The sequence below is a fragment of the Gossypium hirsutum genome, chromosome A05 (genome assembly GCF_007990345.1).
Source record: "Gossypium hirsutum isolate 1008001.06 chromosome A05, Gossypium_hirsutum_v2.1, whole genome shotgun sequence".
NCBI lineage: Eukaryota > Viridiplantae > Streptophyta > Magnoliopsida > Malvales > Malvaceae > Gossypium > Gossypium hirsutum.
In genome coordinates, this window is record NC_053428.1 from 8,599,119 (window position 1) to 8,618,002 (window position 18,884).

The following is an 18,884-nucleotide window of genomic DNA, read 5'->3' on the forward strand; positions in this document are numbered from 1 at the left end:
AACGGTCTAAAACTACCTACTGTCTTATAATCTATCATCAATAATAGTCTCATCTTTTAGCCATCATTATTTAAAATATATATATAAATTATATAAAAAATAATTTTACCCCGCGTATTAAACTCTACTATAAATTTATTCATTTTACTTTTAAGTTTTAAATATAAAATCTCAAAATTTGAAGTTTTAAGTATTTTTTGACTTAAATAAAATAATAATTAAAATTTTTATCATATATTTATTTAATACGAGTTCAGATCATATAACCCTATTTCTAGCTTCTAATATTATATAAAAATGAGTTTAATAAATTTAATGAAGAGTCCCTTGAGGATGAGGAAAAGTTGATATGATGGAGTATTAGTTTCATTTATATCATTGCATTAGCTTTAATGAGTTGAATAATACAATATACTTAGTGCAGCTTTTAAAGGTGGGTAGTTTTGCTGGTCCTGTTTGATGCCGATGACCCACAAAACGAGGCTCTGCCATGCTGTGCTCTGGGTCTATGAATATTAATCAATATACATACTTATATAAAAAGATATCTATTTACATTATTGGAAATTTAAATTGGTTTTATATAATCCTATAATTTTCTATAGATTTATATTTATTAAATTAGATTATCGGATTTTATGTCTATTTAAAATTCGAGCAAACTAACAATGTTTAACTATTTATTTAAAATATAAAAAAACAACAACCGATCAGTATATTGAAAAAAAAAACATTGGGTTGGTTAAAAAAATGTATATGTGTACAATTTATATTAATAAATGAAAAGACAAATATAAATGATCCTATAAATTTATATAAAATTAATAGAAATGGATGGATAATGTATGAAAATGATAAGCAAGGAAGAATTAGAGAAGCAAGAGTGTTGAAAGGTTGAATAATTGTGGTGGGATCAGCTAAAGAGAAGTAAAAGGTTGAACGGTTGAAAAATGAAGCTAGCATTCTTCATGCTACTCATCTGCCTTTCTCCTTTTTCTTTAATGCCAACTTTCATTGCCATCTTTTTTGGTTGATAGCTAAATAATCAGTCAACTAAGAAGGCTATGAACAAATTGTAAATTTCAACTGAAACTTGTTTTACAGCATATCATCAAGGTAATTATTATCCTAACATCACTTGTAGCTCTTACTCAACCGCTTCCAACCTCTTTGTTACTTTTTGTATACAATTAATGTGTAGAATTGTTATCTTGTATCCACAATGTCCAATATGATCGATTCTCTTTGATAACTTGAAAAAATATTTATTATCTTATCCACTATTAATAAAGTAAAAAAAATCTACAAGTTATTTAAAATAATGTCACCCGTTATTATATATTGTATTCTTTATTAATTATTTTAAGTATAATTTAGGTTTAGTTTAACATTTCTTCTCAAAAGTGCTTTTGACTCAAAAAGTATTTTTAAACAAAAGTTAAAATTTTTTGCTTCAGTTTTTGATTAAAAAAATATTTTTATTGTACTAAAAATACATTTGAAAAACTCAAAAATATCATATTAATAATACTTTTATCTCAAAAGTGCGCTAAACTGGCCGGTATTAGCCCAAAACAGCAAAGTCTTAAACGTAATGGATTTTATTCTTAAATCTGAATCAGACTCATTAGCCGAACAAAACTAGATGAACCTAAGCCCACCAGGGTTTTCCATGACGGACCTCAGTTCATTGAACTTCATACAGCCCAATTCAAGTATAAGAAGATAGGAAAAGAAAAAGTAACAAGGATAAATGACAGCCTTCTTAAACCTGGTGATGCTCATGAATTTAAAATATTTTGTAAAAAAATAATTATGAAGTTTTGTTTAATTCTATAGCATAAATTATAATAATCCTATAAAATCGGTGGTTTACACCAAACAAATCAATTAATAACAATGAAATTATTTGATCAGATGGTTCATAGAATATAGGCTTCTATGTGTAACTTTTTAAAAATATTTATAGTCGATATAAATATATGAACATGGTATGACATCGGCAAAAAGATAAGTTTGAAGCTTCAAATCTCTAGATTTGATGTGAGCTGAAAATTGAGGGTATAACTTATTGAAATTATTAAATAAGCATATAGACACCCATATTATGTGATATGGAATATAAACATATAACAAATACATTTTACTCTTTTGAATGACAACTTAGTGTACTCTTAAGCTACCGCATCCAATAATTTCAACACTCAAACAAATATTCTATGAAATTTATGAAACTAAAACAAATCAAACTATAATCCCCCAAAATCTGACTTGAAACAACGATCCTCCATGCCTTTCCTTGTATCCCCATAAGAGCAAATACACAGTTGAGACAACCCATCTCTATGCAAGTGTACGAGGCTGCAAGTAAACTCGGAGGCCGTTCTTCATAAACAGTGTGAGAGACATCTTTTGCTCCACCTTATGTCCAGGAACTAGAGAGAGCCGGTAACGCAGCAGCACAGCTGAGGCCACTGACTTCATTTGCAAGTAAGCCAAGTCTTTCCCCAGGCAAGTCCTTGGTCCAGCGTTGAATGCCACAAACTTGTAGCTATCCTTCGGTGGATCGAATTTGTCACCTTCTGGTGATAGCCACCTTTCAGGCCTAAACTCCATGCATGCTTCTCCCCATATAGTCTTCATTCTTCCAACTGAATATATGGAATAAGTCACCGTTGAGAAGGCCGGCACGAATGTGCCGTCGGGTAAGACATCGTCTTCGACTACGTACTTGAAGTCCTGGGGAACTGAGGGGTATAAACGTAGTGTTTCAGCTAATGCTGCTTTCAGATATATCAATCTGTCGGCTTCGTCAAATGCCAAAGGCTCTTCAACCCATTTCTTGGGATCTGGACCACGTGTATCACGAAGAACCGTTGATATTTCGTTGATGATCTTTTGTTCAATCTCTGGGTGGTTCATGATGAGCCAGAAGAACCAGCTGAGGGCTACGGAAGAGGTGTCCCTTCCGGCGAGGACGAAGTTCAGAGCAATGCGTTGGAGAACATCGCTTGTAAAGAGGTTGCCTTTAACGTCTCTTTTCTTCATGAAACGGGATAGTAGATCATCTGATGGAGTTTGTTTTCGTGCTTCAATGGCACCGTTCATGTAGTCTTCGACGATTTGGAGGCTACTCTTCAATCTTTTCTCAGCCCCGATGCCCAAAAACTTCTCCAATCTCCATAGAAAACCAGGGTAAAGAAGCCTATATAGAGTCGTTTCAGTGGCAGCGTCGAAAGCGATAGCAAATGTATTTTCAGGCAAGTCAGGAGACAGTGTCTGTGGATCCTTACCGAAGGTAAGGCCACAAATGTTGTCAAACGTTAAGCGAAGCAACAAATCTTGCAAGTCCACTGATTCCTTCTCATTGGCTGCTTTGTCCAAAATACACCATAGCCGGTTCTTGATGGACCTATTCACCCACCGAGCCATAGCTTGCCTGAGTGTCCTGGTTGTGAATTCAAGTGCTGCTGTTTTCCTTTGAATAAGCCACGTCTCTCCATCACTATTGAAGATTCCTTGCCCCAAAAGATCATGAAACGCAGCTTGCCAATGAGGCCCTTTCGGGTAATTATCAAACCGCGTCCGAAGAATGTGCTCGATGTTTTTGGGGTGACAAGTGACGGTATAGAACCCTTGCTTGAGAGCCAGGAAAGGAAGAGCAATGGTGCATGTTTGATAGGTTGCTGAACCACCAGTGGCTCGTAGGTTATTAGCAATCCAATCATGGATTCTCCTCCGGTTCATGAAAAGAAGCGGTAGGCTACCGACCAGGGGCCATACTCTTGGACCGGTTAATTTCCTGGCTAGGAAATGGAACCAGATTGAGTAAGCAAAAATTGCAGCAGCCAAGCTGAAGACTAATTGAAGGGTTTCCATGGGGTATTACAGAAACTAATTTTTGAGAGTGACTGATAAGAAAGATGTTATATATAAAGTGATGAAAAGGAGAAAAAGATTAGGAAGAGTTGTTAGGAAATTTGAGTCCATTGAAGAGAGGTTTGCTGGTGGGTTGATATGAACTACGTACGTGAGGTAATTTACACGAAAACCATGCAAAAGGTTTTCAAGTAGGTACCATAGATCAAAGACTTATTACATTTGCAGTCGTTAGAATTAAGCTAATTTATTCAATTCCCATCCGGATGCTTAGCCTTCTGGAAGAATTAATATTGGTACTGGTTTGTTAGATGATGAGAGTGATTTTTTTATGTAAAAATTTCATTTATTAGTATGGATTTTAAAATATACTTTCATTAAATGCATTTATATTCCATATTTGTGTTCGAATCTAGATGTTATAAAGGACTAAGGATGTAATTAAGCCATTGTTTTCCCACAAAACAAAAGTTGACAGTTATGACATTACTTTTCTTGGAATTATTCATACATTGCTGCCCACCCTAAATTTCCAATAAGAAAAAGACGAGTGGTTGGAGATCGTTTACCCGCACTGAGAAAAATGGGTTTTTGTTCACAAAACCTACACATAAAACATGTAAGCTTATAATATATGTATATTGAAAAGAAAAGAGAAGGGAAACTTTGGGATAAAGAAAAGAAAATCATCTAGGGTTTAAGATACTTTTCTCTTTTGCACTTTTCTTCCTCGAGGAAAAAGGAACTCACCAACCCCCTATTGATTTTCTCCTCTCTTCGGAGTTAGGAATTACAAAATATAAGGGGGAAACTGCAAATAACCCCAAACGGGCTGTGAGCTTAAAGCCCAGGTTTATAGCCCAATTATTGTAAGAGTATCCATTTATGTTTTGGCGATGGCCGATGGGATTTGTTTGGACTCCGTTTTTTGCTTTGTTTGAAAGAATATTGATTTATATTTGCTTTTTCAGTATATTTAAGATTATCAAACTTCTTAAAAAAGAGGTAGGTTAAGTTTAGATTGAATTAAACAGATCCATTTAATTAAATGTAAATTTAAAATATATAAACTTATAAAATGAAAAGATTTAATACTGAATTTAAAATTTTAACTATATATATATATTTAAATATTTACATTTACATATGAGAAAAGAAAATCATTCTTACCAAAATTGGATGTTTTTGTCCTGTCTCGAAAAAAAAAATCTAATTATATTTATAATTTAATGTTTGGTATAATGAAAATTAGTCAATTTTTTTTATAAAAAATGAAAAAGTAAATAAAAACATTTTAAAAAATTATTAAAAACCAAATTAACCTTATTTTTTAAAAATTAATCTATTAAGAAAAAGAATAATTTACTGATATGATCATCTAACTATTAAAAGTTTTTTATTTTAAACATCCCAATAAAGTTATATAGTTTAAAAGGGAAACATGCAGTTTTTTTCCAAATAATAAAATTATTTTAAAATTTTCATGTTAGCTTTTGTTTTTGTTTCTTTGTTTCAGTTACCCTAAACCACAGGTGTCTTAACTTTTTTTTCTTTTCATTTTCTCCGTTCTTCGGTCAAAAAACTTTTTCAATTCACAGGGAAACTACTGGCAGAGTAGTTTAACCAAACCAATCTGAAAAACAAGAAGAAGAAGACCGAAGGAAGAGAGCAAATCATTTAGCCCTTGATTTCGTTGAGGCCCAATGCCGGGATATGAGTACTCTTCTGTTGAGTTGCAACGGATGTTGATGACAGACTCGGACATGGCTGCAGCCGCTCAACAGCTGATGCAACTCAGCGATGAAGATAACAACAGCATCAGCAGCAGCAATGGGAATAAGAACGACAAGAAAATCAGAGCGAAAGATGATGAAAGAGAGAGATTCTTCAAACATAATCAATATGAGATGACTTGAGCAAAGATTGAAGAAATTCCGGGAAAGAGGAGATTTTGAGACCAAGTAAGAAGCGGAGGTATAGTTTCGTTGAGGGTATTTACAAGGAGACAAAACCTATGAAGGTTAGCGACGGGAATAATTTATGGTATTGGACAAAATGCTTGTGCTATTGGTGTTAAGGAAGTGGAAGAACAAGGTTCCTGCGACGAAGAAGAACCACTTATACAGATAGCTGAATACCGTATTTGCCAGGAGGAGGACTGCTAACATGACAATCGTATTCTTACCAATTACATTTATAAAATCAAATTTCATTACAAGAAAAAAACCCAAAGTTACGTAAAAGTTGAAATAAAAATGGGGCAAAGCTAGATTCGTCTTTATTAGGATAAAAAAGGTTAGATTTGTTGAATTGCCAAATTTACTAAAAATTTGGCTCATTGGGCTGAGGTTACAAAATTGCCACGCGTGAAACCCCATATCCATATCTGCTAAGATCAATTCTCGCCCAGACCAAAATAAATAAATAAAAGAACCTTTGAAAATCCAGTACTGAAGATAAGCCACTTGTGGCGAGCTCGTGGTACAAACACTCGCACTCCATTGTTTTCCCACTCATCATATCTTAAAATCCCAATCCAGCGGTCCAAATTTCACTGCTAACACTATCCCCATAAAAGTGTATATTTCAGCAATAACATTATTGTTCATCATCATTTCAGTAGAAGGAAGAGAAAAGAAAAACACCAGTTCAATTTCTAAGCTAAGTAACAATGGCTTCTCTCCCTATATTTTCCTTTGTTCCTTCAAAAACAAGGATTTACGCAACAGCAGCTGCAAAAGGTGCAGGTGGAGGCAAAGAAGAGAAAGGGCTTTTCGATTGGATTCTTGGGAACTTGCAGAAGGAAGAGCAGTTTTATGAAACTGACCCTATCCTCAAGAAAGTTGAAGAAAAGAATGGTGGTGGCAGTGGCACTACCAGTGGTCGCAAGAACTCTGTTTCAATCCCTCAGAAGAAGAAGGGCAATGGTGGCTTTGGGCTTGGAGGGCTTTTCAAGAAATGAAAGATACTATAATCAGCCTCTGGGGAAGTTTCATTGGTTTGGAATTAATTCATGTTTTCTATCTTCAATATTATGAACCTTTCTTCATTCTTGAACACTAAGCTGTTATCGATTTCCTTCAATGCACACGACTTAAAAATCTTATTAATTACTAATTCATTTGAAGTTAGATGTTTGGTTTTACTGAATTTATTTTTGGCCATTCCACCAATAAGAAATTTAATTGAACACCTCTACCTAGTAAATCAGGGTGTTTCTTGGATGAATGTCTCATAAAAGTTTTAGTGATTAATTTATGTTTCTTTGATTTAGAACATTGGAATGTTTGATTTACTGTATCTGATGAAAAAATTTATCTGCAAAAAAGCAAGCTGTATACGGCATCATTTTCATGCATCAGTGACTAAAACAGGAACTGCTGTTTCTGTTTTCTTACATGGTTAATGCATAAACCTGAAGACAATGAAGTTCATGCCTCGTAGGAATATAACATATTACAAATGATGTAACAATTCAGTTAGAGAAACAGCCAGAGCTGGCGCTGGTTATACAAATTAAGGAGCCATTTCGACCAATGGGAAATGGATAGCTTCCAAGCAATAAACAAGATTCGGTGAAAACCGAAAAGATAAATAATGATTGGCCTTGGCCCTCTTTCCGAGTAGTTGTAAGGTTTAACTCGATATATATACACACATATGCAACCGCAAGTATAAAACAAACAATGATCTGTATCTGTTACGATCTTGTTACATTCTATTACATCTGATTTCTAACTCATTTCTGTCATAGTTGACTAGCTGAAAAAGAACGTGATGGATACGTAGGTTGTGATTGTTGGGTGCCAAATGACAAAGGATAAGGATGTATGTGACACAACTTGGCATGTTGATATTGGTTTTTCGACTAACCTAGCCTCCTCCATCCCTCTGGACCAACAAAGAGTAGCACAAATATATTCACCTGCTGTTGGTATAGACTATTTGCCTTGAAGAAAACATAGCTTCTCCTCCTCAGCCAAGTCTATGTCAAAAAGCTAATTAAAAATTCTAATATCATGTGGTATTGGAAAAACATACCATGTGATTGCTGTCTCAACTTAAGCGTTTTGCACTTGGTTCGAGTCGTCCTCTTTGAATATTCTATTAACTTTATTTAGAAAGCTTTTTTGGTAAAAAAAGTGGTAGAAACGAATAAAATATAGCTAGAACTGGACTGATTTGGAAACCTATGAAACACAGCAAGTTTGCTGGTAAGCTTCACTGAAATATGCACCTCCAACAGAATGTACACAGTAGGATAAACCAAACCATAAGATACTCCATTGTTTTTCATAAGTAAATTAAACAAGCCTTTACTTTGATCATCTGGAAAGAAAACGATAATGTACATGTAACTGCTAGGAATAGGTTGCTTAATATCTTCATGAACTACAGAGTTCAGTGAGAATTATGAAGCAGAAACAGAGTTTGATCTAGGCAAAGAAGCAGAAGAGTTGATAAATTCGATGCAGTCTTCAATGGCAGCATTTCTATGAGAATCAACAGGAGTTTCAAATGGTTTCGGTCTTCCTAATGAAGAAGAAGAAACCTTATGGGAAGGCCTAATTCTCATGGATACCACTGCCACATATAAACCTTTTGCTGCTTTGCCACCGAGGTGTTTGAAAAACCTTACCGGCGAAAATTCCGATGATCTGCATCGCATGAAGCCACAACTCCTGATAGCACTTATGTTCTCAGCAGCCGTGGTATCATTAGAATTCTGCAAAATGGAACCATTTGGCTTGTTGTTTTCCTTTTGAGTGGTTTGGTTGATCCCTTTAGTTGCCATCTTCTTCAGTTAGCTGCACTTTGAGAGAAAAGGGTAATTTGGTTATAGAGTTGAAGCTAAAGCAGATGATAGAAAATGGGGTGTGGTGTGGGTGGGAGAGCTTGACAAATATAAAAGGCCCAGGCAAGGGGGAGAAAGCAATTAAAAAAAATAATAGAGTTATGAATAAATATGACCCAACACTTAATAGTGAAAGATTTTTGTAATCAGAATCAAAATCATGGACTTTCCTTTTGTAATGGGATACTATCTGAAATTTGCTTTTTTTCATTTTTCCATTTTATATGCCCTGGGAAGCATGATGATGATAAATGATCAAAGAAAAGAATCTAGGTTCAAGCTATGTTGCTTTGACTCTTTTTTTTAAGTACACATTCGATACATATTAAGACACGACCCTTAATGTATTCACATTGGACACTTACACCCAAGCCTAAGATAGGGCAAAACAGTAAATATTGCAAGCAACATCTGAATTAAAGTTTGCAAGCACTCAGCCAGGCTGCTGGGCCAAATTCGAGTTACGGTATAAGTGCGCCGCTAGCTCTTCGGCTCAAATGGTGGGATACTTCGGAAGAATTAAGCTGACGTCTTGTTATACAAAGAAAAACGGGACAGATATCCCTAAAGATTGCAGGTTATTTTAAATTAGTTTTAAGCATTTTGATTCCAAGTTGATGGAACTATTTCGAATTAAGTGATTAGGGGTCTCATACTTCTGGCCTTTAGGATCAAATTCTATGTATGTATGAACGGTAGTTTTTGGATTTCAAAAGGCTAACATCATAATAAAGTTAAAAAGAAGGGCCTCTATGCAAGGCTACAAATGAAAGATGAGTAGCCATCATTGTCCTCTATATTTGGCGGGGACCTGGAGTTCTTATATACACACACGAGGGGCTATAAACTAAAACTAGAACCAACATCAAATCATGGTATCCATTAAAAAAAAAAACAAGTTCAAAGAAGTTGGCAATAAGCTTTTAGATGAGAGGAAAAGTATATAAAATAAAATAAAAACAAGGCACAAGTTAGGGTAGCCTCCTTTGAGTTTTCTATGATTATCCACTGCTCTTTTCCAATTGGAATCTCTAAAAGGGATGTTTCACATAGGGAAAAAGAGGTGGGCATATTTAAACTGGATATTCTTTTTTCTAAGGGGCCCTTGTGCTATTTTCTTAAGTTTAATTTTCCCTTTAGAAAAAGAAGTTTTAGATGAGATAACCTTTCGGTAAATCTTTGACATTAGTTAAAATAACCATTATTTATAGATCTCAATCATAATAACTGCAACCTTTTTCTTTATTTCCAATCTCTTGTATACATATGTTCCATCAATTGAATTGGATGGACCAAAATCTAACAAAATAGATGTGAAAGTTGGATAGAAAGAAAATTACAAAGCCATAGAAAACCAGATGTGCTAAAGACATAACAGGCTTCAATTTCCCAACCCCCCAAACCCTTTAGACAAATACATAATTCATTAAGAAAGGATAAAGTATGATTAGACATGACAAAAGATGCACCATGATTACAATGTAGCATTATGATTATCTCAAATGCCAAAAAGAAATGTTAAAAGTGTTAAATCTCATGTTTTATTTGTGATTTATATATTTAGCTTCAGTATTTTCATCTACAATTAATTGATTGATTTTAAGTTATATTTACATCTGTACTTTTAGAAATTATCTTTTTCAGTTGAAATATTGGATGCAAAAGCATTCATTAAGTTAAAAGATTATTAAGCTTGATGGGGTTGAAGATGGAAGTGTAACTAATGGGTATAAAATGCTATGCTGAAAGCTGGACTAAGATAGAATCTTCCTACTTCCTTTTCTTTCAAAACGTTTCACTGATTTATGTAGTTTGGAATTCAGAAGTACCGAATTAAGCCTAATTTCTGGTACATGCAAATTGCTGTCATGATTTCAAGTCCACTCAGATTTCGAATGACCGAAAACCAATTAGTGTGAGATTATTTGTCAAGACTAAAGTAGTGGAATATTTGTTAGTGGTGAATTAAAAAACCCTACACTTCTTGGCTATCTTGATGCATGAATGAGAAGATTCTATCAGGGTTTAGTGATTACCAAACCAGGTTGATCTCATGATGGTGTAGCTCCTCTAGGGTTTGATGGTCGTTCCTAAAATAAGGTTCTTGATGAACCCCGAGTTTAGTTTATCGAAAGAAGGCTCTACTATTTTTTAAAAAGTGTGATATTTGATAAGTTTGAATTCTGAAATTCGAATCCCAAAATCTGCAATCCCTTCCATTTTCTTGAGATTATAAATTAACCACTCAACCAAGTGGACACAAGTTTAGGCATAAAGCAAAGCTGAAGCAGGTACCGGTATACCTATGCTTGAGGATAGAAGGAAACCAGATCACAAATGATGAGAGCGGGGAAAGATGAGTAAAGGGTGAAAGTCCATGTGATGGGATTATAGGTTAACCAGAAAAGGGAAGGCATAGGAATAGACACATGCAATGATGCAACACACTAACTAAGACTTCTTAAAACGTGTTGCCTAGGCACTTCTCTTTTCATTTCATTTTGTTTTTCTGGTTTGCCAACTCTTAGCTACTTTTTCCTATTTCGATCCTGTCAGATTTGAAGCACTATGCGACAACTAGCAGATAATCAAACGATTAAATATAAAGCCACATTCACAAAAAAAAAAAGCTAGCTCACTGAAAAATTAAGCACTTTCAATTAATCAAATTCCAGCTGATGTGGGATTCTATAATTTAATAATCTTCAACCATCTGTTTTGAGGCCAAGGGAGTATACACCAGTAAAATTTTGCAATTTGCTCTCAAGGTCTGCACATATTTTCTATGCTTTTAATCAGATTTCCTCTAAAAGTGACACACAATCCAAACCAGGAACATAGTCTAATTTGAAGTAGAATTCTATTACACTGGTGTACCAACAGCGATTTAGCACCAAAACTTAAGATCATAGTCAAATATGGTTCAATGACAAATATATAATTGCAAAATCATCACATCAATGTCTCCTCTCACATCCTCTTCAACTGTCATTACAATTTCTTCAAACAAGATGTTCCAGAACCAAACATCCATTACTCATCATCATTGGTTATTCAGCAAAAAAAAAGCATAAACAGATCAATAATAGTAAATGCATTGAATTTCTCTAGTAAACTGCATCTTAATCTTTCAAAAGTACAAAATAAATACACAGCTTTTCAAGGTTTACATTCCAATTTCCAAATAATTCAGGGTGAAGAAAGCTCATTGTGTATTATCATTTTTTACAAGCAAAACCTGGCCATCATGATTGATGATAAAATTCAAGAATTCCCTAACTTCTCCACAATCCTTAAAACAGTGAGGTGCCTGAAGATCACTGTCCAAATTGTACCAAACTCCATCGATCTTTCTCACCGCAATCCAATGCCTACTTTTCCAAAGTCCACCATACCGTCTAACAGGAACATTAACCACGATTCCCATCAACAATCCATCATTAAGGTCGATAGCCGAAGCCCCATTTCGACCATCATGCCAAATCACAGTCTTCCCTCTCCCTTCAAGTGCAGCAATTAGGACATTTATATCATAGTTGCCAGTAACTGAATTATGGTGAGGCTTAAAGACTAAAGAAAAGGGTGTCCAAATTTCCTTTTCCGGGTCATCAAGAACGAGTCTTTCAGCTATAGAATTCAAAGTGGCTCGAGTGAATGCATCCTTTTGCTGAATTGAAACAAAATATTACAAATTATTGACGAAAACCCATTGTCAAGAACATACTAGAAAAGAGAGAGAAAGAAGGTACCTGGAAGAGATTGTTAAGGGAATGTAAGAGGCAAAATTGTAATCTTTGCTTTTCGTGACAAATTTGGTTCTGCTCGCTTGCCATGAATCCAAGGCTGTTGAAATTTGATTCTGGTAAAGGGACCCGTAATAGCAGATTGGCTCTTCGAAATCAAGGGTTATGGCTTCTGAATAGAAGTTCAACTCTTTCCCCGAGTTGCTGAGCTGGTTTTACTTAATTCAAAAAAAAGATTAAACCATTTCCCTTTTTTTTTCAACAAAAAATAAATAAATAAATAAAAGCAGCGTCTTTGTGTTTGAGATTGTTTGTGCGTGTTTTAAGTTTCACTGAAAATCGCCTTTTAGTAGTTGGACGGTTTTGCTGAAAAGTAAATAAATATTTTTCTTCATTTAATTGCAAATTTTTTTTTTCTAGAATAGCTCGGGATTATTTCGAATTAAAGGAATATATATGATAAATTCCATTAAGTTTTGCCTTAGAGATATTGCTGATCTTCGGATTTCAAACATGTCATTCTTTATCAAATATCTATGAGATAACACTTTCACGGTTTCGAATATAAATTTTCTACTTAAAAATATGATATGATAAGATGATAATTTTTATTTTATTTTATTTATAAATAATCCTACAATGATGAAAGATTACATAATAGATCAAATTTAAAAGAGGTGATTAGTGAAATCATTTATCTTTAAAATGATATTCGAGTTACAATTTACTTTTTTATTTTAAAAAAAATATAGACTAGACATCCATGTACGTTAAAAAAAATAAAAAAAAAATATTTTTTTATTTCTTGGATGAAATCAACATTGCCCAATTTTAGTCTAGATTCCGTATATACAATACATGGAGTTAATAATCCAATATGAAGTTGGCTTTGCGACCCAACCGTTTTTTAAGTAGCAAATTCAGAAAGCAACAGATAAATAATAAGTACATGGCTTTTCCAGAAATGGTTCTCCATTATAATGAATTCTAACAATTCACATAGAAACTATCATTGTAACAGTAGACCGAAGAGGAAGAGGAAATCGACAGAACAGATATATAAGCTGCCATGCCTGCATTCCATTGATTCCTTTTAGATATTATGTTATCCAGATTCGGATATGTAAGAGTACAAGTACATATTTGACATTTGAGTACACAATTTCTCAGGTTCCATGTCGGAAAAATTATTTGTAAACACCATGTATTGTTTGTTTGTGGCGAAATATGTACAATGCTGTTAAGACAACATTTTTGAACGCAGCTTGTTTTATCTGCAATAATCTTATATTTCACAGAATAATTATGTGTACAACTCAAGTACTGTTACACTTGCCACTACCTATACCTTTTTTCCATGGAAATAATAGTCAATGTACAACATAACATTGGAGACCAACCTGGATATAGACATAATGTCAAGGATGGCGGAGACAAGCTTCAAAGTGATCACAAGGAAATAGATCTTCAGCTTTACCACTTTATCTACGTTTCTTCTGGTAAGTGCCATGAGAATAAAAACAATGAAAAAACTTGGTAGTGTTGAAAAAACAAAAAAGGCTAAAATTCACCTTGTTGGAATATACAAAAATTTGCAGGGGAGATGATGATGGTAACCAGGACATGCTCATTGACATGGTTCAAAGCATTAAGAAAGCTGGCTGCAGTGGACACTGTATTGTGCTCAATATGCTGATGAGAAATGAGCAAAACTGCTTTATCCAGAGCCTGCTTGCACTGGCAGAAGAGACTTTTGCTTGCCACCGATGAAGACTGTTAGTTCCTCCGGTGCAACAACCAATTTCAGCCATTCTTGCAGCTCTTCACCTTCAACTTTCTCATTTTCTGAATAAAAAGCAAGTATATGAAGTAATAATTTATTCTCTTTTCCCCTTTATAAGGATACCGAACAACTACTTCACAACTAGATTCAAAAGTTTAAGATTTTGGATGTTATGGTAAACTAGGATATGAAAAAGATGCAATGCCCACAACAAAACAAGGAACATATACCACATAGAAATGAAAAAAGAACAGGATGCAGCAGATTACCTTCCAGGTGGGCACCAAGCCCTTCTAAAACAGTTGGATTAGCACGAACAACAGAAAGGGCTACTTCTAGTGCAGACTGTAATAATGCTTTCACCTCTCTTTGAACAAGATCAACTAGATGTCCCTGTATGTTCTGGATCAGTCTTTGATATAGATAGTGCAGGAATTGGAAACCAAAAAAGGGATAACGTGATAAAATTAAATTTATTGAAGAGTAAAATTGGACCTGATCACGTCCCCAAGGAACTGATCCCCCAGATTCATCCATGCCTCCACCAGACACGGTAGCTAAAGACAGAGGACCTATAGTCTGATTTAGACCATATTCAGCTACTGCCTTGTATGCCATGTCTGTTGCTCGCCTAATATCATCAAGTGCACCAGTAGAAACACGACCAGAGTAGACAACTTCCTCTGCAGCACGCCCACCAAGGAGGGTAACCAAACGGCCACGTAATTCGTCAATGAAGAGTAAATATCTATCCTCATTGGTAGGAGGTGTATAAGTAAAGCCCAGTGCTCCCCCAGATCTTGGCAATATGCTCAGTTTCTGCAAACACAAAGGAGTCAATTGATTACCAATTTCATGTGAACAAAAGAAACTAGGATAATGTAATTTCATTCTAGGAAAATCGAGTATCCATGGAACAACCCAACAATAATGAGTTGAACCTTATAAATCAAAGTTCCCAGTGTGGCACAAGGCCAAGTGAACCTCCACACATACCAAAAGAAAGAATAATTGTATAACATGTAAAGAACCTAATACTCAGATTTCATTTTTATGTTTAGGATTATTGCCTGAAATTTTCATTGTATGCTGATGTTGGTGAAGATGGTATTATTTACAAACATTATGATTTCCAACTCCCAAAACCATCCAAATATTTAATCTCAGACACCGCATACTAGATTAATCCGGTTTTGACATCCATAAACGGAAATCATGGAGAACCAATTGGTCAGCCTTTTAATGTCTCAAGGTCTTGGCTGAACTTCCCAAGCATTAAAAACAGAGAAACTAACAACTAAGAAGGGCGATAGATAAATACACACAATCCCCTCCTAAATAACAACCTGATAAAAATGATTGCACTGTCACCATCTATGGTACACGACATGGGCAGTGCATGTATGTAGTCTTCAAAGTCAAACCCTACACAGCCACAGGATGAGATTCCATTCAAACTTCATAATTTTCTTTTATCATTTCCACATTTCATACTGAGATAACAAGGGCATGCAAATAAAGAAATAAATTGAGAACGTTCAGTAAATATTGTCATAATTTACCTCAACACGTGGCTGTCCAGGAAGAAGGTTAGCAACAGCTGTACCTACTACTGCATGACCAGCTTCATGCCTTGCAACGACAGCCTTCTCACTTCCCTTTAATTTGGCAGTTTTCTTCTCTATGCCCTAAGAAATTTAGTTCTTTGTGTCACTCAATTTGCAATCCAATGTATAATCATAATATAAATGCATTGCATGAAAACATAATAGCTCCTTTTAGTTATCAGTTTGCATTTTGTTTAAATGGTACTAGAAAATGTGTGGTATACAATAAAACCGATAATTAAAGCCAAAAAGAAGACTTGAGAAAATTGTATCACAGGATAGAACTTTCGTGGCAAAGAAATTTTTAAATAAATTCTTCAAAATATGAATAAATGATAATGGCAGAAAACTGTAAGAAATACACTAACAAAGTTGTTCTAGGAGAGACAAAAGAGAGATGAGAGAGAGAGAGAGAGAGAGTTACAGCTATCGATCGCTCTACTGCCTGAATGAAATCAATTCTCTCTACAATAATTTTGTTATTTCTTCCAGCAAGTAAGGCAGCTTCGTTTACCAGATTCGCAAGGTCAGCCCTGCATATTATAAAAGATGACACGGTTATTTCCTCTGCATCAACAAGAAATAAGGATGAGCAAGCAGTGTCATTTAAATACGGCAAATTAAAAGAGAAAATACCCAGTAAAACCAGTAGTCATAGAGGCAATATCACAAAGATCAACATCTTCCCCAAGGGGAATATCTTTCTTAGAAACATGTACTTTCAAAATAGATTCTCTGCCAATCCTATCAGGAGTCTCTACCTGGAAATCATATGAGACATGATATCTTTGAGATAATAGTTAGCAACAAGGAGCTGGTTTATATAACAGATTCCGACATCTAGAGAGTTAACTAAATACAATGCTCCATACAGACCATAACAACACGATCAAATCTCCCAGGTCGTCGAAGTGCAGGGTCTAAGACATCAGAGCGATTTGTAGCTCCAAGAACAATCACAGCAGAATTACTGTCAAATCCATCCATCTCCTACAATGCAGTCCCAAACTACAAGGTTCAGAGATCTAAGGCCAAGAGAACCACACAGCAGAAAAACAATTACAGAGGGAACTTACTGTGAGCAATTGGTTCAAGGTTTGCTCTCGTTCGTCATTGCTAACAATGCGAAATTTACCATCACGACTTTTAGCCACAGCATCTATCTGTGCAAAATGAGAGGTATCAGAAAATTCTACTGGAAATCTATAAGTTGAACAGACAGTTCCAGCAAAATGATAAGACTGACCTCATCAATAAAAATTATTGATGGTGCCACCTTCTTTGCTCGAGCAAAGAGATCTCTAACTCGAGATGCACCCATGCCAACATACAACTCTACAAACTCACTGGCAGAACAACTTATGAAGGGAACTTCTGCTTCACCGGCCACAGCTTTTGCTAGAAGAGTCTTACCTGTCCCAGGAAGACCTACCTATAACACAAATAAAACCATAAAAACCAAAGTTATTTCCATTTTTATATAAGAAGGTACTGATGCAAAGAAACCATCACATGCTCGTAGCATCTAAGCACTGTGTGGAGACATTGAACATGTTGAATTCCAAGTATAAACTTATTGAGCTTATCATAACAAGACACACTAGTAGGAAGCATTAAGAGAACCAAAGTTTTCTGCAGAGAAGGTATTCTAAAGAATAAGAGACAGAACCGGGAAGTACAACCTAATTTCTGAAGATTAATAATGTTTTGCAAATAAGGCATGATTTCTACAGAATAAAAGCGTCAACATCATCATGAAGTATAGTTTTCTTACGATCTACTCACCAGGAGAACTCCTCGAGGAGGACGAGCACCAAGCCGTATATATCTGTCTGGATTCCTAAGAAATTCCTGTGCAGTAAACATAACCATATAAAGACAACCAGAAATCATAAAAGCATTTACTACAAAATATCAGTTGCTGGTAGCATATGAAGTAGAGGAATATTTGATATACCACAATTTCTTCTAGCTCCTCCTTGGCCTCATCAACACCTGCAACATCAGCAAAAGTGACTATTTCACCTTGTTCAGGCACTTTTGAAATCGAAGAAACCCCAGACTTGCGATTCCTGATCTGACCAGCTGTGTTCTGCATACATGTATGGTTCAAATCAGAACATATCAATGCCTCTTAGGCAAGGCATTCATATAACTCGCAAGAAAATATAAACCTGAGAAAAGCTCACAGGGAACCGATGGAGAAGTCCTGCAAGGACAGCAACATAAAACAAAGCTATCTGCAAAAGAGAGGAAGTCAGATATTTAAAACTTCATGCTTTAGATATATAATAATACATGATTTAGAGAGTTTTTTTTTTTTTGGGGGGGGGGTTACCCCACACCTTGTTAAGGTTACCATCTATTTACAAGTTTAGGAACTTCGGGAAAACTGCCTATCATCTACGCTCTGACAACCAATCTTTAGGCATATTTGAAGCCAAACTTGCAGTTTAATCAAGGCTATGACAATGTTAGCCATTTTTTGAGACAACATTTCATCATAAATATCCTCCTCCACTAGTCATCATCGAGCAAACTGATACTTTGGTATATTTGGTTTCAGGAATCGAGAAAGACATTTTGTTTCTAGGTAGTTGATGACTTGATGTGTATAAGACATCCAATTGTTTGTAAATATCCTTTCTTGTGTCACCATGAGCAATCTCCGTTCCGTCAACTTTTGAGTGACTGAAGTTATCTTTTTCCCCAAATCATAGCCAACCTTAGTTGAACCAACTACTATTGTTACATTCCCGCCACCTCGTACAGGTATCAGATTACTACTTGAGATACCTAGTCAAGGCCAATGAAGGCAAGAGAAGATACCCTCAACTAAATCTAAATTGCATTGTATCCAGCCAGCAGCTTCCGAAAATGAACCAGTTCCCCCAGCATAACCCAGACAATTCATCCAGTTACCGTTGACCATACTCAAAAAACTTCAAAGCGCATGCGAATTAAACTAGTGTCACTCAACTTCATAACAACAAAGAAAAAAAATCAACTTACCAATG

General features: G+C 35.2%; 5 protein-coding genes across 9 annotated transcripts in view; 1 reads left to right on the forward strand and 4 right to left on the reverse strand.

The window, feature by feature from the left end:
- Positions 1 to 2,055: 2,055 nt before the first annotated feature.
- Positions 2,056 to 4,033, reverse strand: LOC107959180 (cytochrome P450 86A1). Its single transcript, XM_016895169.2, has one exon. The coding sequence runs from the start codon at positions 3,877 to 3,879 to the stop codon at positions 2,344 to 2,346; it is 1,536 nt and encodes a 511-aa protein (XP_016750658.1). The 5' UTR covers positions 3,880 to 4,033; the 3' UTR covers positions 2,056 to 2,343.
- A 2,172-nt stretch (positions 4,034 to 6,205) lies between these two features.
- On the forward strand, positions 6,206 to 7,010 carry LOC107959178 (uncharacterized). The gene has a single exon (XM_016895168.2). The coding sequence runs from the start codon at positions 6,551 to 6,553 to the stop codon at positions 6,839 to 6,841; it is 291 nt and encodes a 96-aa protein (XP_016750657.1). The 5' UTR covers positions 6,206 to 6,550; the 3' UTR covers positions 6,842 to 7,010.
- Positions 7,011 to 8,142: 1,132 nt separating this feature from the next.
- Positions 8,143 to 9,369, reverse strand: LOC107959177 (josephin-like protein). Its single transcript, XM_041113199.1, has one exon. It carries the CDS (start codon positions 8,672 to 8,674, stop codon positions 8,291 to 8,293), a length of 384 nt encoding a protein of 127 aa, XP_040969133.1. The 5' UTR covers positions 8,675 to 9,369; the 3' UTR covers positions 8,143 to 8,290.
- Positions 9,370 to 11,813: 2,444 nt separating this feature from the next.
- Positions 11,814 to 12,796, reverse strand: LOC107959176 (josephin-like protein). The gene is made up of 2 exons (XM_016895166.2): positions 12,484 to 12,796; positions 11,814 to 12,401 (listed from the first exon to the last, which is right to left on the reverse strand). Exons 1-2 carry the CDS (start codon positions 12,565 to 12,567, stop codon positions 11,940 to 11,942), a joined length of 546 nt encoding a protein of 181 aa, XP_016750655.1. The 5' UTR covers positions 12,568 to 12,796; the 3' UTR covers positions 11,814 to 11,939.
- An 859-nt stretch (positions 12,797 to 13,655) lies between these two features.
- LOC107959175 (ATP-dependent zinc metalloprotease FTSH 7, chloroplastic) overlaps positions 13,656 to 18,884 on the reverse strand; it is a 6,381-nt gene continuing 1,152 nt past the window's right edge. Inside the window, exons 1-15 of one of the 5 annotated variants that reach the window (XR_005927029.1) lie at positions 18,880 to 18,884; positions 18,042 to 18,107; positions 17,825 to 17,959; positions 17,653 to 17,718; positions 17,114 to 17,299; positions 16,944 to 17,030; positions 16,744 to 16,857; positions 16,504 to 16,628; positions 16,292 to 16,400; positions 15,823 to 15,948; positions 14,756 to 15,079; positions 14,530 to 14,653; positions 14,049 to 14,322; positions 13,878 to 13,973; positions 13,656 to 13,751 (exon numbers count right to left, since the gene is read on the reverse strand). The exon at positions 18,880 to 18,884 is cut by the window's right edge and continues 1,006 nt beyond it. Coding sequence is in view for 2 of the 5 variants with exons in the window: in XM_016895164.2 (XP_016750653.1) it covers positions 14,195 to 14,322; positions 14,530 to 14,653; positions 14,756 to 15,079; positions 15,823 to 15,948; positions 16,292 to 16,400; positions 16,504 to 16,628; positions 16,744 to 16,857; positions 16,944 to 17,030; positions 17,114 to 17,299; positions 17,653 to 17,718; positions 17,825 to 17,959; positions 18,042 to 18,107; positions 18,880 to 18,884 (1,595 nt within the window). In the remaining 3 variants the exon portion in view is untranslated. Of the gene's footprint in view, positions 14,323 to 14,529; positions 14,654 to 14,755; positions 15,080 to 15,822; positions 15,949 to 16,291; positions 16,401 to 16,503; positions 16,629 to 16,743; positions 16,858 to 16,943; positions 17,031 to 17,113; positions 17,300 to 17,652; positions 17,719 to 17,824; positions 17,960 to 18,041; positions 18,108 to 18,879 lie in introns of all 5 variants that reach the window. The other 4 variants (XR_005927026.1, XR_005927028.1, XM_016895164.2 and 1 more) reach the window with 4 other exon arrangements.

Excerpts from the sequence above, each read along its gene's own strand:
- LOC107959180 (XM_016895169.2), bottom strand. The coding sequence starts at position 3,879 with ATGGAAACCCTTCAATTAGTCTTCAGCTTGGCTGCTGCAATTTTTGCT.
- LOC107959178 (XM_016895168.2), top strand. The coding sequence starts at position 6,551 with ATGGCTTCTCTCCCTATATTTTCCTTTGTTCCTTCAAAAACAAGGATT.
- LOC107959177 (XM_041113199.1), bottom strand. The coding sequence starts at position 8,674 with ATGGCAACTAAAGGGATCAACCAAACCACTCAAAAGGAAAACAACAAG.
- LOC107959176 (XM_016895166.2), bottom strand. The coding sequence starts at position 12,567 with ATGGCAAGCGAGCAGAACCAAATTTGTCACGAAAAGCAAAGATTACAA. Across the intron at positions 12,402-12,483 it reads CCCTTAACAATCTCTTCCAG|CAAAAGGATGCATTCACTCG; the intron begins GTACCTTCTTTC and ends GTTTCAATTCAG.